Source organism: Lepus europaeus, chromosome 1 (assembly GCF_033115175.1).
Source record: "Lepus europaeus isolate LE1 chromosome 1, mLepTim1.pri, whole genome shotgun sequence".
Lineage (NCBI taxonomy): Eukaryota > Metazoa > Chordata > Mammalia > Lagomorpha > Leporidae > Lepus > Lepus europaeus.
The window spans coordinates 48,104,359-48,120,844 of NC_084827.1; the positions used below are offsets into that span (position 1 = coordinate 48,104,359).

At 42.5% G+C, this 16,486-nt stretch overlaps 2 protein-coding genes across 11 annotated transcripts in view; one reads left to right on the forward strand and one right to left on the reverse strand.

Annotated features, from left to right (window-relative positions):
* COG5 (component of oligomeric golgi complex 5) overlaps nt 1–1,717 on the reverse strand; it is a 375,810-nt gene extending 374,093 nt beyond the window's left edge. For both annotated transcript variants that reach the window (XM_062174782.1, XM_062216926.1), the window contains exon 1: nt 1,608–1,717. In XM_062174782.1, the coding sequence (XP_062030766.1) occupies nt 1,608–1,701 (94 nt within the window). In that variant the 5' untranslated portion in view covers nt 1,702–1,717. The remainder of the gene's footprint in view (nt 1–1,607) is intronic.
* A 91-nt stretch (nt 1,718–1,808) lies between these two features.
* Nucleotides 1,809–15,761, forward strand: DUS4L (dihydrouridine synthase 4 like). Of its 9 annotated transcripts, none has more exons than XM_062175132.1 (8): nt 1,809–2,534; nt 3,519–3,647; nt 4,266–4,400; nt 7,301–7,422; nt 10,967–11,084; nt 12,492–12,614; nt 12,997–13,223; nt 14,748–15,761. In XM_062175132.1, exons 3-8 carry the CDS (start codon nt 4,285–4,287, stop codon nt 14,993–14,995), a joined length of 954 nt encoding a protein of 317 aa, XP_062031116.1. In that variant the 5' UTR covers nt 1,809–2,534; nt 3,519–3,647; nt 4,266–4,284; the 3' UTR covers nt 14,996–15,761. The 9 variants fall into 9 exon arrangements, with proteins under 9 accessions (XP_062031116.1, XP_062031061.1, XP_062031221.1 ...); XM_062175077.1 differs by having other exon boundaries at nt 1,809–2,072; nt 2,420–3,647; XM_062175237.1 differs by having other exon boundaries at nt 1,809–2,072.
* The last annotated feature ends 725 nt before the right edge of the window (nt 15,762–16,486 follow it).

Below are 16,486 nucleotides of genomic sequence, written 5' to 3' on the forward strand. Positions count from 1 at the left end.
ACTTGGGCCATCCTCCACTGCCTTCCCGGGCCATAGCAGAGAGCTGGCCTGGAAGAGGGGCAACCGGGATAGAATCCGGTGCCCCAACCAGGACTAGAACCCGGTGTGCCGGTGCCGCAAGGTGGAGGATTAGCCTGTTAAGCCACGGCGCCGGCCAGGTAAAAAAGATTTTTTAAAAAATCACTGAAGAGAACAGCAAGAAAACTAAATAAGAAAAGCAGAATTGAGGACTATTTCCCTCTAAGAACTGATTACAATGCATCCTACTAAAACATAGGCCGACTGTTTGGTGTGTGTTGTTCCTGCTACCTGTTCACCTGGGGAAGTCTTAGTTACACTTCACAACTCACTCCACCTGGAAAGCCTTTCCTGACACTGCCTCACCTGTCCCCAACCCTCAGTTACCATCTCTGAGTGTTCCTGCTTCACTGTGTACACACTCTTAACTGCTGCCTTTACAGCACTATATTCCAGGGTGTACTTATATAGCTCTGCAATATTATTTCCTTACTAAATGGTGAGCTGCTTGAAGACAGGAACTGTCCATGCAGCACAAGCCCAAGCCGGGTTCAATTACAATTAAAAGGTGCCTGACAGAAACCTCAAACTAGAGAACCTAACACAGTCAGGTTCACAAAAAAAAAAAGTTTTGACTACAGAATATAAACTCTAAGTAACCAAGAACAGTGATAAAATATCCAACAGAGAAAACAATTTCTAACTTTATTTCAGTCATTCATAACCCAATTTGGTCTACAAATGTTTGTGAAATGTTTCTAACGGTGGTCGATTTTAAAAGTTATACATCACCTATTGTATGCAAGACACTGTCATTGACGCTACGGAATATAAAAAGCTTTCCAACACAGTATTAGAGATGAAGGCAGGTACTCCGAGACAGCCACAAGGGAAGAAATTCAGAACACCTTATGTTTAGGAATTTCAACTTCATTCTGAAGGGTGAGAGATTTGGGGCATGTTAACTGGGTTAGGAGAACCAAGTGTGCTTTTTCCAAGTGTACTATATTTAACTTTTATTTTTGGTAACTTCTCTTTAAAGAAATCTGTTACATTCGACACAGTTAATCACACCAAGGGCAAGGAATGCTCAGAACCGTCCCCTATGGCTGACAGCCTGCTACAGGGGCCACCTGTATTGTCTCAGAATTTGTTAACGGAGGCGTTTCCGACTCTACGTCAAAACGAGCCCTTTCGTTAGCGTCTGCCAGCTGTTCTAGTCTCAACACTTTTCAGGGGTTCAAACACTTCAGCCTTCCGTCAGGAACTGCGACGGCAGCCTAGTGCGCGATCCTGGAACTTCAGGGGAGCCCTGAGCGCGTGGGAAGTCGCACTGAAATGAGGAGCAACCAGACACCAATTGCCCCCCTCCCCCCAAAAAAAATACACCAGCAGGAAGGGGGTTGCAAATCCCTAGGGAGAGGTTGGTTAGGCCGGCACCCGGACACCAGGGGGCCGGGCGAAGGGAGTGGTCACGCCGAGACCGGAAAACTTTCTGCAAAGCGACGGGCTGAGTTCACTACCCAGTCCCGGACGTGGAGCAGGGCAGTCTCCTAGCCCCACGACCCGGCCAGCCCTAAACTCCTTACCGTCCTGCAGGAGCTCCCGGACTGTCGCCGTAGCCGCTGCAGAGCCCAGAGCCCCAAGGCCAGCTACAGCGACGCCGCCGTCGCCACCTTCCATGTTGGCAGGTGCCGGGTTGATGGCGTCAGTGGCCCCGCCTAAGTAATGACGCAGATTTCCGGCGCCGCCCGCCTTGCTCCTCCCTACCCCCTCCCACGCCACTTCGCGACAGCGCGCGCTTCACCCCACGGGCGGACTCACTGTTGGGTGGCGGCTGCACCAAGCCTGGCTGGGAGTCCGGGGGCCGCAGGAGCGGACGCGCGCCAAGGTCCCGAAGGACTCCGGGCAGAGCTTTCTGCTCTCTCCGGCTCGGCCCAGCCTAGGAGAAGAGGGGCGCTGGAACGTGGCCGCCGCGCTCACCGCTGAAGCGAGTATTTCAGCCAAGATCCAGGGCCTGGCGGCTCAAGGCAAGACATTGTCGACAGGCGTGAGTGAGTGGCCACCCAGCTCTATGTGCCCCACGCCCGGAGTGGCAGCCTGGGGGGGGGGGAAGTATGGGAAGAAAAATTGCACGCGAGGAAAAGTGAGGAGCATTAGGGAGAGTTGATGAAGAAGTATGAATCAGAAAAAACCAAGGGAGACTCCCTGGCTCTGCGCCCGGTCCCAAGAGCTCTTGCCCTTTTACTTTCCTACCTCTCTCAGTTTTAGCCCACATGCTATGAGTGACACCAGGGTTTTTCATCTTAGAAACTGATGGAACTCAACGGTGTTGAAGCTATAAAATCACCAAGTTGGTTCCGATTACATCTCTGTTAATATTTGTGCTTTAATTACCCAGGTTTCTCCCAAGATAAATACCGATCAAGTAACAGGGTCAACAGGTGTGGACGCGTTTGCATAAGCATTCCTTCCTAAAAAAGAAAGATGCTGTAGTATAACTTCCATTTTATACAGTAAGTTTGGAACCGAAAAATCAATTCCTTCCAACTCCAGAATTGCATGATTCTCTACCATGTGCTAACAGTACTGCAAGAAAGTGCTGTGATGGGACTTAGCCAATGCTTAACACTGTTCTAAGTGCCTTTTAAATCTTAACTCATTTCGTATTCGAGACAACTCAGGTGAGCAAGTCGCATGCTACGTTGCATCTTGCTTTCTATTCATTGTTGTCTCGGGTTTTTCCCTAAAAACGATTTGTTTCATCTCTGTCGTGATGCCAGTAGGGTTGACTATTCCAAATGGAAGTCCCATGAATTGCCAAGGTCTGTGTGCTCAGATTCACCTTAGGTTTCAGCTGTAATACACAAAATTAATTGTTTCATAATTTTGACTGTTAATGAACAACATTATCTGTGAATTATATGTGGTTTTCCCAACCTTGGCTTTTTTTTTTCTTTAATGTTGGAAGATTTTAGAGGAATGCATAGTATCCATTTATCCAATGAAAAATTGTGAGCCCCTACTGTACATCCAGGCTTGAGTTTACAAGCATAACACTAAATTCACATCCTAAAGGAGCTGATAGGTAAGATAGAAAGACATTAAAACAAATGTACAAGATACCATGGAATATATGGGTTTATTCATTCCAGTAGTACAACCTAACTACCCATTGAAATCACCTGGAGAGCTTTAAGAGCCACTGATGCCTGTATCCCTAACCCAGAAATTCCAGCTTAATTGATCTTGGGTATACCTTGGGTATTCTGATCGTTAAAAGCTCTGTATGTCATTCAAATGTGCAAGATTGAAAACTACTGATTGATTCAACAAATACATACTGACAGAGGCCTTCTTTGTGCCATTTACTGTGAGTACAAGAATAAATATGAGATTGATCTTGCTAAAGTCACTAATGAGCTCATTCCACTGACACTGTTTCGACTTCTTCCCCTTTCCGTGCTATTTAAGATGTTTATCCCCTCTCTAATCCTTAGATACTCTCCTGTATTGGCTTTCGAATGTTCTTCGATTTGTTCCTCCCAGCTCCCGTGTTCATCTGTCCCTTTGCACTTCATTTTTCCTCTGTTTCTTAAATGTCAGTGCTTCTGAAGCTTACTTCCAAGGTGAGTCATCCTTAAAGACATTGGCCATATTTTTAGTTTCAACTTATTATCTAAATGGTTTAACTAGACTTTTTTAAACTTGGCTTGTGCATATGTTTCTCAGTTACTAAGCCCAGGGGGAATTGTAGTTGTGGTACAGGGAGTTAAGCCTCCACTTGTAACACTAGCATCCCGTATCAGAATGCTAGTTCAAGTCCTGGCTATCTTTTAAAATGCTGACTGGTTTTGTTCTCTCGATAATAGATCTTTCCTGAGTAAATGCCAAGAATTAAATATTTTAAAGTGCTAGTCATACATGGCTTATCAATACCAAGCATAATAACATAGGGAAAAATTAAAAGCATGAAAAATCACTTTATGATATGCTAGAAAAATAATGTAGTTTTCCACATCTCATTTTTCTGCAAATTCCTTGTGTAGCCTTCCATATTTATTTATCTCAAAAATAGAGGCAGAATTTTCTGGTATCCTGTTTGATACCATGAAAAGAAGCAAAAAATTTTCTGAGCCCCACAAGCCTGATGGATAATATGTAGTGTTGGCCACTGAAGTTGTTGGAAGGATGAGAATTCATCTAATGAAAATAATTTTCTTTGTGCAAACTGTCTCTGATTTCAGATTTGAAACCAATCTGTTCATGAAGAGTGACGGCATACCAGCCACAGTATGTCAAGAAGGAAGAAAAGATCCAATAGAAATGTTTCATTCTGGGCAGCTGGTAAAAGTCTGTGCCCCAATGGTTCGCTATTCAAAGTAGGTGTTGTTGAATGTGTCATGAACTGAGATGTGATTTCCCTTTATTCTCTGACTTTTAAAAAGTGGGATCTTAAAGCTCCTAGCTTTGGAGTCTTAATACTGTAAGTCCTAAGATTCTCCCATGCCTTGAATGTGTGAGACCAGAATAAACAGTATCTCCAGGAGCCTACACTGTGGCAGAGTAGGTTAAGACTCTGCCTGCAGTGCCATCATCTCATATAGGTACTGGTTCTACTCCTGGCCGCTCCACTTCTGATCCAGCTCCCTGCTAATGGCCTGGGAAAGCAGTGGAAGATGGCCCAAGTGCCTGGGCCCCTGCACCCATGTGGGAGACCTGAAAGAAGCTCCTGGTTTTGGATCAGCCCAGCTCTAGCCGTTGCAGCCATTTGGGGAGTGAACCAGAGGATGGAAGACTTCTCGGTAACTCTGCCTCTCAAATAAATAAATAAATAAATATTTAAAACAAACAAACAGTATCTCCAGACTTTATATCTGTTTGTAAGTCCTACCTATGAATATGTAGTAGACATGAGTCCAGCTTTTTTTGAATTAACATTTGTCTTGGGACAAATGTGGAGAGGTACGATTGCTTGGTCACATGTCAGTTGTCTTTTTAGCTATTTTTGAAACTGCCACACTGCATAGGACATTACTGTTTTATACTTCCACCAACAATGTAGGTAGCATCCGGTTTGTCCTCACCTTCACCAACTTTTAATAATGTCACCTTTTCTATTTTAGCCATTCTGGTAAGTATATAGTAATACCTACCCTGTGCTTTAAACATTATAACTATATAGTGAGGCTGAACTTTATTTTTTTTTTAATTCCTCCTGTCAGCATATTATTTGGTGATGTTTTATTTATTTATTTTAAGATTTATGTATTTTATTTAAAAGGCAGAATTATGGGCAGGTCAGCAGTGGGGAGAGAAGGGAGGAGGTACCTTGTATCCACTGATTCACTTCGCAAATGGCCACAAGAGCTGTGGCTGGGCCAGACGAGGAAGCAGGTACTCTATCCGGGTCTCCCACATGAGAAGCAGGCACCCAAGCACTCAGGCCGTTTGCTGCTGCTTTCCCAGGCACTTTAACAGAGAGCTGGATCAGAAGTGGAGCAGCTGGGACTCAAACCCACAACTATATAGGGTAGCAACACTGCAGAAGGCAGACCCAATGTTGACCATCTTTCATGCGATTTTTGCCATCTGTACATTTTTGAAGAAATGTTTCTTGTACCTTTTACTCCTATTCTATTTAGACCATTTTCTTTTTTCTATTGAGTTGTTTTTATTTTTAGTTAGTATAAAGTACATGTAAAGTAAAATTTACCTCTTAATCAAATGTACACTTCATTTTAGTTCATATTGTGCATCTGATCTCCAGGATTTTTCATCTTATAAATTTTAAACCTTGTACACATTATGTAATGATTTCTCATTCCTTTGTGGTCCCCAACCCCTAACAGCCTTTATTCTAGTTTTTCTCTGAATTTCAGTACTTATCTTTGTGAGATTACCTTATCCGATTTAGCATAATGTCTTCATTGTTCATCCAGGTTGTAGCACATGTCAGACTTTTCCTTTTTAAGGCTGAATAATTGGTTTTGTGTATGAACTACCTTTTGGTCATCTATTGATGGTACTTGGATTATTTTGACCATTCAGTCCTTGCAAATAATGCTGCTGGGAACATAGAGCTACAAGTGTCTCTTTGAAACCCTGCTTTCAGTTATTGTTGAGTATATACTCAGAAGTGAAATTGGTGGATCCTACAGTAATTCTATATTTAATTTTCTGTTGAACTAGAAGCCTCCTGAGAGTTGTGTTTTTTTAAATCATAAATAAGTGTATTTTGTCTAATGGTTTATTTGCATATGATTATTGAATGTTTCTTCTTTACCCTGTTTATAGTGGATTACAATGACTTTGAATATTTAAGATTTACTTATTTACTTGAAAGGTAGAACATCAGAGAGAAAGATTACTTGGTTCACTCCCTAAATGACTATAACTGCCAGGTTTGGACCAGGCTGAAACATCACCTCATGACTGTCAGAAGTCCATGTTCTCTACTTGGCTTCTTTGATATCTGGAGTCAAGGGGCTTTTTTTTTTTTTTTTTTTTTTTTTTTAAAACTGCTGGACATGGTGAGAATTCCAGCTCCCCATGGTGGGGTGGCCTCACATAGTTTCCAGGCAATGATCAAAGTCCTAACTCTCCACTAGGCCTCCTCTGACCACAGGTTCATCCTCCCAGAGAAGGGAAGAGGCATCATTGCTGCTAGGTAGGCATAGAAGTCCAGGCTTCCCATGTGGTCCCCATCACTACCACTGAGAGGCTGCTGCACTGGTTATCAGAAGGGCCTGGACTTCTTGGACTCTAGCATAGAGGGGTGTTGGGGCACCTTGTTACAGTCTAGGGAAGGTGGAAGTCCAGGCTCCCCGCTCAACATTTGCAGGTGGAGATGAAGCCACACCTGTTTCTGCACTATGGTTGAATAGAATCTTGAAGTCTTCTCTCTACCTAGGCTGCTCCTTTTCTGGTCCTTCAGGTAGAAAGCAGACTTTCAGGGCTATTATTGTCTGTACCCACTGGTGTTTGCAGGTGTCCAGCTTCTTCAATGCCCAAGGCTGGGATATTTGAGTCAAAAACAAACAACACAACCAGGGAACTCATTACTCTTTCATTCATTCCTCAGGACCTAAGCTCACTAGCCTATCTTCCCTCCTTCCTTTCAGAAATCTTATGTTTGTAACCACATTACACCTAGTAGAAACAATAGGAAAAAGTACATCATCTCCATCTTCCCATAGACAGATGCTTTCATAGTAATTAAGCATAGAAGTACATATGATTTAAGTGTTTTCTAAATGTATGAAGTTTTATATGTTCACAGGTTGGCTTTTAGAACACTAGTGAGAAAATACAATTGTGATCTGTGTTATACACCAATGATAGTTGCTGCTGATTTTGTGAAATCTATAAAAGCCAGAGACAGTGAATTTACCACAAACCAAGGTATGTAAAACTTATAATTTACTGACTTTATAAACTAACACATATGGTCTAATCAAAGACAACAAAATTCAGAGATTTCATATTAAAAATCTTTTAAAAATGGTTTTAATTTTATTGAGTGCCTCATAAATGATCAGTGAAGTATAAAGTCAGCCTCTTTTTTTTTTTTTATTCTTGATTTATTTATGTGAAAGACAGAGTTACAGAGAGACAGGGAGCTCTTCCATCTGCTGGTTCACTCCCCAGATGGCCACATGGCTGAAGCTGGACCAGGCTGAAGCCAGGAGCCAGGAGCTTCTTCTGGGTCTCCCACATGGGTGCAGGAGCCCAAGGATTTGTCATCTTCCACTGCTTTTCCAAGTGCATTAGGAGGGGCGTGGGACCGAAGTAGAGCAGCTGGAACTTGAACTGGCACTCTTATGGGATGCCAGCATCGCAGGTAGCAGCTTTATCCGCTATAGCACAGCACTAGCCCCAGGTTAGCCTCTCTTAAAGCCTTCATCCCCTCACTTGGACTATTAGAATAGATTCCACTCCCATGTGTCTGGTCTTGTCCCATTTCAAGCCCAAAGAGACCTATCTAAAATGTAAATTTGATCCTATTTTTTTCCCAGCTGAAAATCCTCTTGGGCCCTTGAATGCCAAAAACAATTATCAAAATGTAATCCCTAGACTGGCAATATCAGCATTATATGGGAAGTCGTTGGAAAATCTCATGCTCTACCCCAGACCTGTTGAGTCAGAAACTCTGTGTGTGGTGCAATAGTCTGTGATTTTTTTTTTTTTTAATTTATTTATTTGAAAGCAGAGCAACAAAGAGAAAAGGAGAGACAGAGATCTTCCATCTGCTGGTTCACTTCCCAAATGCCCACAACAGCCAGGGTTGGGCCAGGAGCCAGGTACTCCATCTAGGTCTTCCCGGTGGGTGGCAGGAGCCTAAGTGCTTGGACCTTCCTCCTCTGCCCTCCTAGGAGCATTAGCCAAAAACTAGATTGGCAGCAAAGCAGCCAGGACTTGAACCAGGGCTCCAATATGGAACGCTAGCATCACAGGCAGTGGCTTAACAAGCTGTACCAAAATGCCAGCCCCAACAGTCTGTGTTTTGAAAAGCCCTCCAGAGAGTTCTGAACCTGCTAACAGTTTGAGAACCACTCCCTTAAAAACTAAAATTTCAGCATCTGAGAATAATATGCAAAGTCCTTGATGCTCCAACTTGTGAATACGTCTACAGCCTTATCTTCCATCAGTTGCATTTTTTTCCAAACATACCAAACTGGTTTATGTCCCTGAATATGCCCTTTTCTCTGCCACTTCTCTAACTAGAATATTCTTTCCAGTCATCTCTGTCTCCCCGATGTCTACCTCTCTCTCTCTCTCTTTCTGTCTCTCTGGCAAATTATAGTTCATGCTTGTTACTCTAGCTCTGAGAGTTTGTGGCCAAAGAAGCTTTCCTGATCACTTCCCACATGTGCTTGCTCCTAAACACACTCTCTTGTTGTACTTAATCTAGCTGTATTGTAGTTTCCTTCTGATATGCCCATGTCTCCCACTGTATGATAGGCTTCCTGAGGGCTAGAGGACTAGAAATGCCTCACTGTGTATCCTCAGCATGTAACAGAGTTGAAAATATATTGGGCCAATAAATGGTTGTTAAAATGAAATTCTGTAACTCTCTTGAGTTGCAAGAGAGACAGCACTGTCCCTCTCCATGAAGAAAAAAGGCAAATTCTATCACAAATAATCCTATAAAACACTAGGTTGCCATGGAATTTTGAGTCAGTGCACCTGGGTTGTTGCCCAGAAATCTGCATTTTGATAAAGACCTATTGAGGGACCCTCACTAAGGCGAGTAGGTAAAGCCACCCCCTGCAGTGACGGCATCCCCGTATGGGTGCTGGTTCGAGTCCAAGCTGCTCCACTTCTGATGCAGCTCTCAGCTTTGGTCTGGGAAAGCAGTGGAAGATGGCCCAAGTCCTTGGGCCCCTGTACCCATGTGGGAGACTTGGAAGAAGCTCCTGGCTTCTGGCTTCAGATTGGCGCAGCTCCAGCTGCCATTTAGGGAGTGAACCAGTGGATGGAAGACCTCTGTCTCTCTGCCTCTCTAACTCTACCTTTCAAAAAAAATAAATCTTTTTAAAAAAAATTTTAAAAAGACCCTTTGATTCTCCTAGAAGTAGTCCTCACAAAAACTTTCTCAGTGTTAACATATATGTATCTAGAGATTATAACATTAAACCAAAGATGAGAAAAGTATGTTCTTTAAAACCTAGGAAAGCTTTGATAGAATGGCCTCATTGGGGCCAACGCTGTGGTGCAGCAGGTTAACACCATGGCCTGAAGCGTCGGCATCCCATATGGGCACAGGTTCAAGTCCCGGCTGCTCCACTTCCAATCCAGCTCTCTGCTGTGGTCTGGGAAAGCAGTGGAAGATGGCCCAAGTCCTTGGGCCCCTGCACCCATGTGGGAGACCCAGAAGAAGGTCCTGACTCCTGGCTTCAGATTGGTGCAGTTCGGCCCTTGCAGACAATTGGGGAGTGAACCATTGGATGGAAGACCTCTCTCTCTCTCTGCCTCTCCTCTCTCTCTGTAACTCTGACTTTCAAATAAATAAATAAATCTTAAAAAAAAAAGAATGGCCTCATTAAAATTTAAACTTTTAGGGGCCTGCTTTCTGGCACAGCCAGTTAAGTTTCCGCCTGGAGCTCCAGCATCCCATATGGACACTGGTTTAAGTTCCGGCTGCCCCGCTACCAATCCAGCTCCCTGCTTGTGCACCTAGGAAAGCAACAGAAGATGGCCCAAGTACTTGGGCCCCTATATGCACTTGGGAGACCCAGAAGAAGCTCCTGGTTTTCTGCTGGCCCAGCCCAGGCTGTTGGCAGTCATCTGAGGAATGAACCAGCAGATGGAAGATCTCTCTCCTCTCTCTCTCTCTCTCTCTCTCACTCTCACTCTCACTCTCTTATTCTGGCTTTCAAATAAATAGATAAATAAACTTTTAAAAATATTTAAACTTTTACGTGTGAGAGTACAAATAGACTAGCAACAAACTAGGGCGAAATATACAGCACATATAGTAGAAAGCAGGGAAGATTTCAAGAGTATCTTCATTGAAGCATTTTCTTAGAAAAGCTGCAAGTTAAAATACACTTCATGGTCCATTCAAATAGTGGAATATGCCACTTGAAACAAAACAGATCTCCATGCGTCTCCCAGGTACATCAGGAACAAATACAATAGGTATAGCAGTGTATGTAAAACATTTGTCTATACAGGTAAATTGTTCTGGAATATGTGAACTCACCTTTAGAAAAGGGATTTGATGTTGAAAGACTTCATTTTATCAAATTTTATACTGCTTGAATTTTTACTTAATTCTAATGTAAATATTTTTAAATTGTTAATGTTACCTTATTTAAACAAATGCTTCTTAGTCTTCATGTATTTCTTATTTCATCCTACACAATATTACAGTGTGTGTTTATGTGTGTGGGTTTTTCCTGTGAATTTTAACATTTTAACATTGAGCTATTTATTTTACCAGGTGATTGCCCATTGATTGTTCAGTTTGCTGCTAATGATGCAAGACTTTTATCTGAAGCTGCTCGAATAGTCTATCCTTATGCAAATGGAATAGACATTAACTGTGGTTGCCCTCAGAGGTAAAGCTCAAAGAAGTTGGAAAAAATTTTAAACATATTAGGACATAAACTGTGTGAACATGGTAAAATATCTTTCTGGTTTTCCAAAAATTAAAGAGTTAAAGCACCAGGGCTCTAAAAAAGAGAGAAGGAAAAAAAAAACAAGAACAGATCATTTAGGAACATAATTTCCAGAGGTCTTTTCTGATGGCTGAAATGATGTCTACCTAGATCTTTGATAAATGTTTTGTCTCCCTTCATTGTTAAAATTTTTGTGTGGATCTGTCTTGAAGTCCTAAGTAGTTTTGTGAGAATCTTAGGTTTACAGGCAATCCCTAAAATGTGTTTTTACTGCTACATCAGATATACTTGCCCTAAAAACTGATTCTGTGATTTGGGACATCTCCACATGCTTTAATTAATTGACTCTAAAATATCTTTTTATGGCCACCTTTTCTTTCCATACTGCAGTTATTTCATTGGGTTCAATTAACTGGGATGTGCTTAATTTGACAATAATATCTCTACCATAAAGGCACTAGATTATCTGAATACTTCAAAAATGTGTCCAAAGAATAAGGTCAAGATTTTAGGTGCAGTGTAATCCAAATCAGGTTAGAAGTATTTGTATCCTCATTAGGAAAGTTAAATAAGCTGTTTAGCAGTATTGGAACACTAAGCCAAAAATACCTTTCTACTAGTGAGACTAATAAAACCTCGTTACGCACAGGAAACATCAGATTTGGAATTCAAAAAACCTGAAATGATTGCTGTTAATTATAAATGCTTAAACTCTGTTTTGGTCGAATGCATTTTAATTTAATATTCTCACTTGCCAGTGAAAACCATTTGCTGAGTACTTTTTTAAAGATTTATTTATTTATTTGAAAGTCAGAGTTACACAGAGAGAGAAGGAGAGGCAAAGAAAGAGAGAGAGAGTGAGAGAAAGAGAGAGAGAGAGAGAGAGAGAGGTCTTCCATCCGAAGGTTCACTCCCCAATAGGCCGCAACAGCCTGAGCTGCGCCAATCCAAAGCCAGGAACCAGGAGCTTCTTCTGGGTCTTCCACGTGGGTGTAGGGGTCCAAGAACTTGGGCCATCTTCCACTGCTTTCCCAGGCCATAGCTGAGAGCTGGATTGGAAGTGAAGCAGCTGAGACTCGAACCAGCGCCCATATGGGAGGCCAGCACTTCAGGCCAGGACTAACCTGCTGTGCTACAGTGCTGGCCCCTCCTGAGTACTTTATGAGCAAACATATTTTCCTAATTTCACTGATGCATGTACAGTGTTAGATTTATGAATCTTAAAAATTTGCTTCCCTTCCAGATCCCACAGAGAAATACGGGTGGGTCCATGTATTTTCAGTACATTCAGGATTGTATGTTCTCTTTAGGTTTGTATGATTCATTTGTTGTGTTTGCTTCATAAAGGTGGGCAATGGCAGAAGGTTATGGGGCTTGCTTGATAAACAAGCCAGAGCTTGTTCGAGATATGGTGAAACAAGTAAGAAATCAAGTGGAAAACCCCAGATTTTCAGTTTCTATTAAAATAAGGTAAGGACAATATTTTAATCCATTGATAAAATACTTGGTAATTTAAAAATGTTACTTTTGTCTGCTGCTGTGAGAGTGTCTGCCTAAATGAATCAGTACCAGGTATATGGAAACATTAAAGCAAGACATTTAGTATGCAAAGATTTGTCATAATTATTGTTTTATAATCCTGGAGAACATCCTCCTTAAATTTTTAAACAAAAGCTAAAATAGCTAAATTGGAGGTATTGCATGGGAACTGATCCCTGAATAAAATCTTGCTAATGAAGTGACAATATGATAATAGCAAGGCTAAGTAAATGTAATAAATGAAGTATCATTTTAACCATTTTAACATTAAGATTTGTGTGTTATGAACACAGATAAAATTTTGAAATTGTAGGATCCATGAAGATCTCAGAAGAACAGTAGATCTTTGTCAAAAGGCTGAAGCAACGGGAGTTTCCTGGATTACAATCCATGGAAGAACTGTTGAAGAAAGACATCAGCCAGTACACTATGATGCTATTAAAATAATTAAGGAAAATATATCTATACCTGTAATTGCTAATGGAGACATCAGAAGCTTAAAAGAAGCAGAAAATGTGTGGCAGGTGACTGGAACAGATGGTAAGAAATAGCTACTTGGATTTTATCTTTTAACCAGCAGAAGTGAGGGAGGGAGTAATGTTAATTTAATTTTCTTTAACACTGAACCATATTTTACCATTGTACTAATTATAGCTAAGCAGTTTATTAAAATGTCAACTCTTAAGTCAACTCTTCTAGCTAAAAACAATAGATAATTTTAACAGATAATTGGATTTAAATATTTTTCTAGTACCAGTCAGTATCTTTCAGATAGACCATTGATAAAATAGAGCACCTAAAATAGAAATGAGGGTCAATGAACTCAAGTGTATGGGAGTCAAAGGAACCCCAGAGCTGTGATGCAGTTTCATTATTTGCTTGAATTACCTGCATGCCAAGCCCAACTCTATGATAGGTATTACTAGATGGGAGGATGCACATAAACTAAGCAACCCAATTTGAACATCTGGATTTACCCTAAAGAAAAGCCACAGGGCCAGCACTGTGGCATAGCGGGTAAAGCCGCTGCCGTCAGTGCCAGCATCCCATTTGGGCTCCAGTCCAAGTCCTGGCTGCTCCACTTCCAATCCAGCTCTCTGCTGTGGCCTGGGAAAGCAGTAGAAGATGACCCAAGTGCTTAGATCCCTGCACCTGCATGGGAATCCCAGAAGAAGCTCCTAGCTTCGGATCAGTCCTGCTCCAGCCATTGCAGCCATTTGGGGAATGAACCAGTGGATGAAAGACTTTTTCTCTCTGCCTTTCAAATAAATAAATCTGAAAAGAAAAAAAAAAAAGAAAAGGCCACAGACTGTGCCAGTGTTGTGGTATAACTAAGCCACATTAGCCAACTCCCCACTAACGTGCTTGGGAAAGCAGTGGAAGATGGCCCAAGTGCTTAATTCTTTGCACCTGGCTCCTGGCTTCGACCTGGCCCACCCCCTGCCATTGCAGCCGTTTAGAGAGTGGAACAACAGATGGAAAATTTCTCTCTGTCTCTCCCTCTGTTTCTATGATTCTACCTTCCAAATAAATAAAAAATAAATCTCAGAAAAGCCAAAAGCAAATGTTTAATGTAGAAGTGATTAAAAACATAAGGAATGCCATAAGTATATTTAAACTTCCTTGGTTTATAAAAGGTACCAAAATTGTTTTGTGATTGAAATACACGGAGGCATTGTGAAACTTGTAATAATCCTTATTTTTTACTATTCTGTTTGTCTCCTTCACTTTTTTTTTTTTTTTGAGAAGTAGAGTTATAGACAGAGGGAGAGAGAGAAAGGTCTTCCATTCACTGTTCAGTCCCCAAATGGCTGCAACTGTTGGAACTGTACCATTCCGAAGCCAGGACTTGGGCCATCTACTGCTTTCCCAGGCCACAGCAGAGAGCTGGATTGGAAGAGAGGCAGCTGGGACTCGAACCGGCACTTATATGGAATGCCGCCGCCGCAGGCGGAGGATTAACCTACTGTACAATGGTGCCGGCACTTGTCTACTTCACTTTGAAGTAATAACCATGAGTTTATAATGTGCGGACACACATGGTGTTTGTTCTTTAATTTGTAGGTGTGATGGTTGCAAGAGGACTTTTAGCAAACCCTGCCATGTTTGCTGGATATGAGGAAACCCCACTGAAATGCATCTGGGACTGGGTTGACATCGCCCTTGAACTTGGAACTCCGTATATGTGTTTCCATCAACACCTAATGTACATGATGGAAAAGATAACTTCAAGGCAAGAAAAAAGAGTATTCAATGCTCTGTCAAGCACATCGGCAGTCTTGGATTACCTCACAGACCATTACAGCAGTTGACCTCACAAGTCATTGTCATATATATTTTATACCTACAGTATAAATACAATCATTGGGAGCATTTTAAAACATGTATCCTGGGCCGGCGCCACGGCTCAATAGACTAATCCTCCACCTGCGGCACCGGCACACCAGGTTCTAGTCCCGGTCGGGGGCGCCAGATTCTGTCCCGGTTGCCCCTCTTCCAGGCCAGCTCTCTGCTGTGGCCTGGGAAGGCAGTGGAGGATGGCCCAAGTGCTTGGGCCCTGCACCCCATGGGAGACCAGGAGAAGCACCTGGCTCCTGCCTTCAGATCAGCACGGTGTGCTGACCGCATTGCGGCGGCCATTGGAGGGTGAATCAATGGCAAAGGAAGACCTTTCCCTCTGTCTCTCTCTCTCACTGTCCACTCTGCCTGTCCAAAAAAAAAAAAAAAAAAAAAAAAAACATGTATCCTGGACTTATTCTTCAAAGATTCTGATTCAGTAGATCTGGAGATGATTCGAAATTTAAGACCCCATGTGGTTCGAATATCCTGCTCATCGTGTTATGTATTTGTTGGCGGGAGGGGGGATTTTTTTTCCTAAAAGAATCATGGTTTTAACATTTTTAAATAAAACTTTATTTTAATACTAATAAAGTGTGACTCAGCATTTATAAGTGAACAAGAAGTGTGTTTTGAATTTTAAAAAGTGCAGAGAAGTGGTAGAACAAATGGCAACATCCATATAAAATGAGAAAGAACAAAAAATTCTGAATAGAATTATACTCAGGACTTCCTTTAAAAGTTCACATTAGGCCGGCGCCGCGGCTCACTAGGCTAATCCTCCGCCTTGCGGCGCCGGCACACCGGGTTCTAGTCCCGGTCGGGGCACCGATCCTGTCCCGGTTGCCCCTCTTCCAGGCCAGCTCTCTGCTGTGGCCAGGGAGTGCAGTGGAGGATGGTCCAAGTCTTTGGGCCCTGCACCCCATGGGAGACCAGGAGAAGCACCTGGCTCCTGCCATCGGATCAGCGCGGTGCGCCGGCCGCAGTGCGCCTACCGCAGCGGCCATTGGAGGGTGAACCAACGGCCAAGGAAGACCTCTCTCTCTCTCACTGTCCACTCTGCCTGTCAAAAAAAAAAAAGTTCACATTAGATTGGAGCAGCACTGTGGCTTAGCAGGTAAGGCTGCCACCTGCAGTGCCGGCATCCCATGTGGGCACCAGGTCCAGTCTGCTTTCGATCCAGCTCCCTGCTAAAGTGACTGGGAAAGCAGCAGAGGCTGGCCCCAGTGCTTGGACCCCTGCACCCACATGGGAGACAGAAGAAGCTTGAGGCTCCTGGCTTCAGATGAGCCCAGCTCTGGCCCTTCTGGCCAGAAGAAGACCCCTCTCTCTGCCTCTGCCTTTCTCTAACTGCCTTTCAAATAATCTTAAAAAAAAAAAAAGTTCAAATTAGAAAATAAAACTGTCACTTCTGATTGAATTATATGCCTCAAGGTATTTTCTTTAAATTGTGTCTTACAGAACTT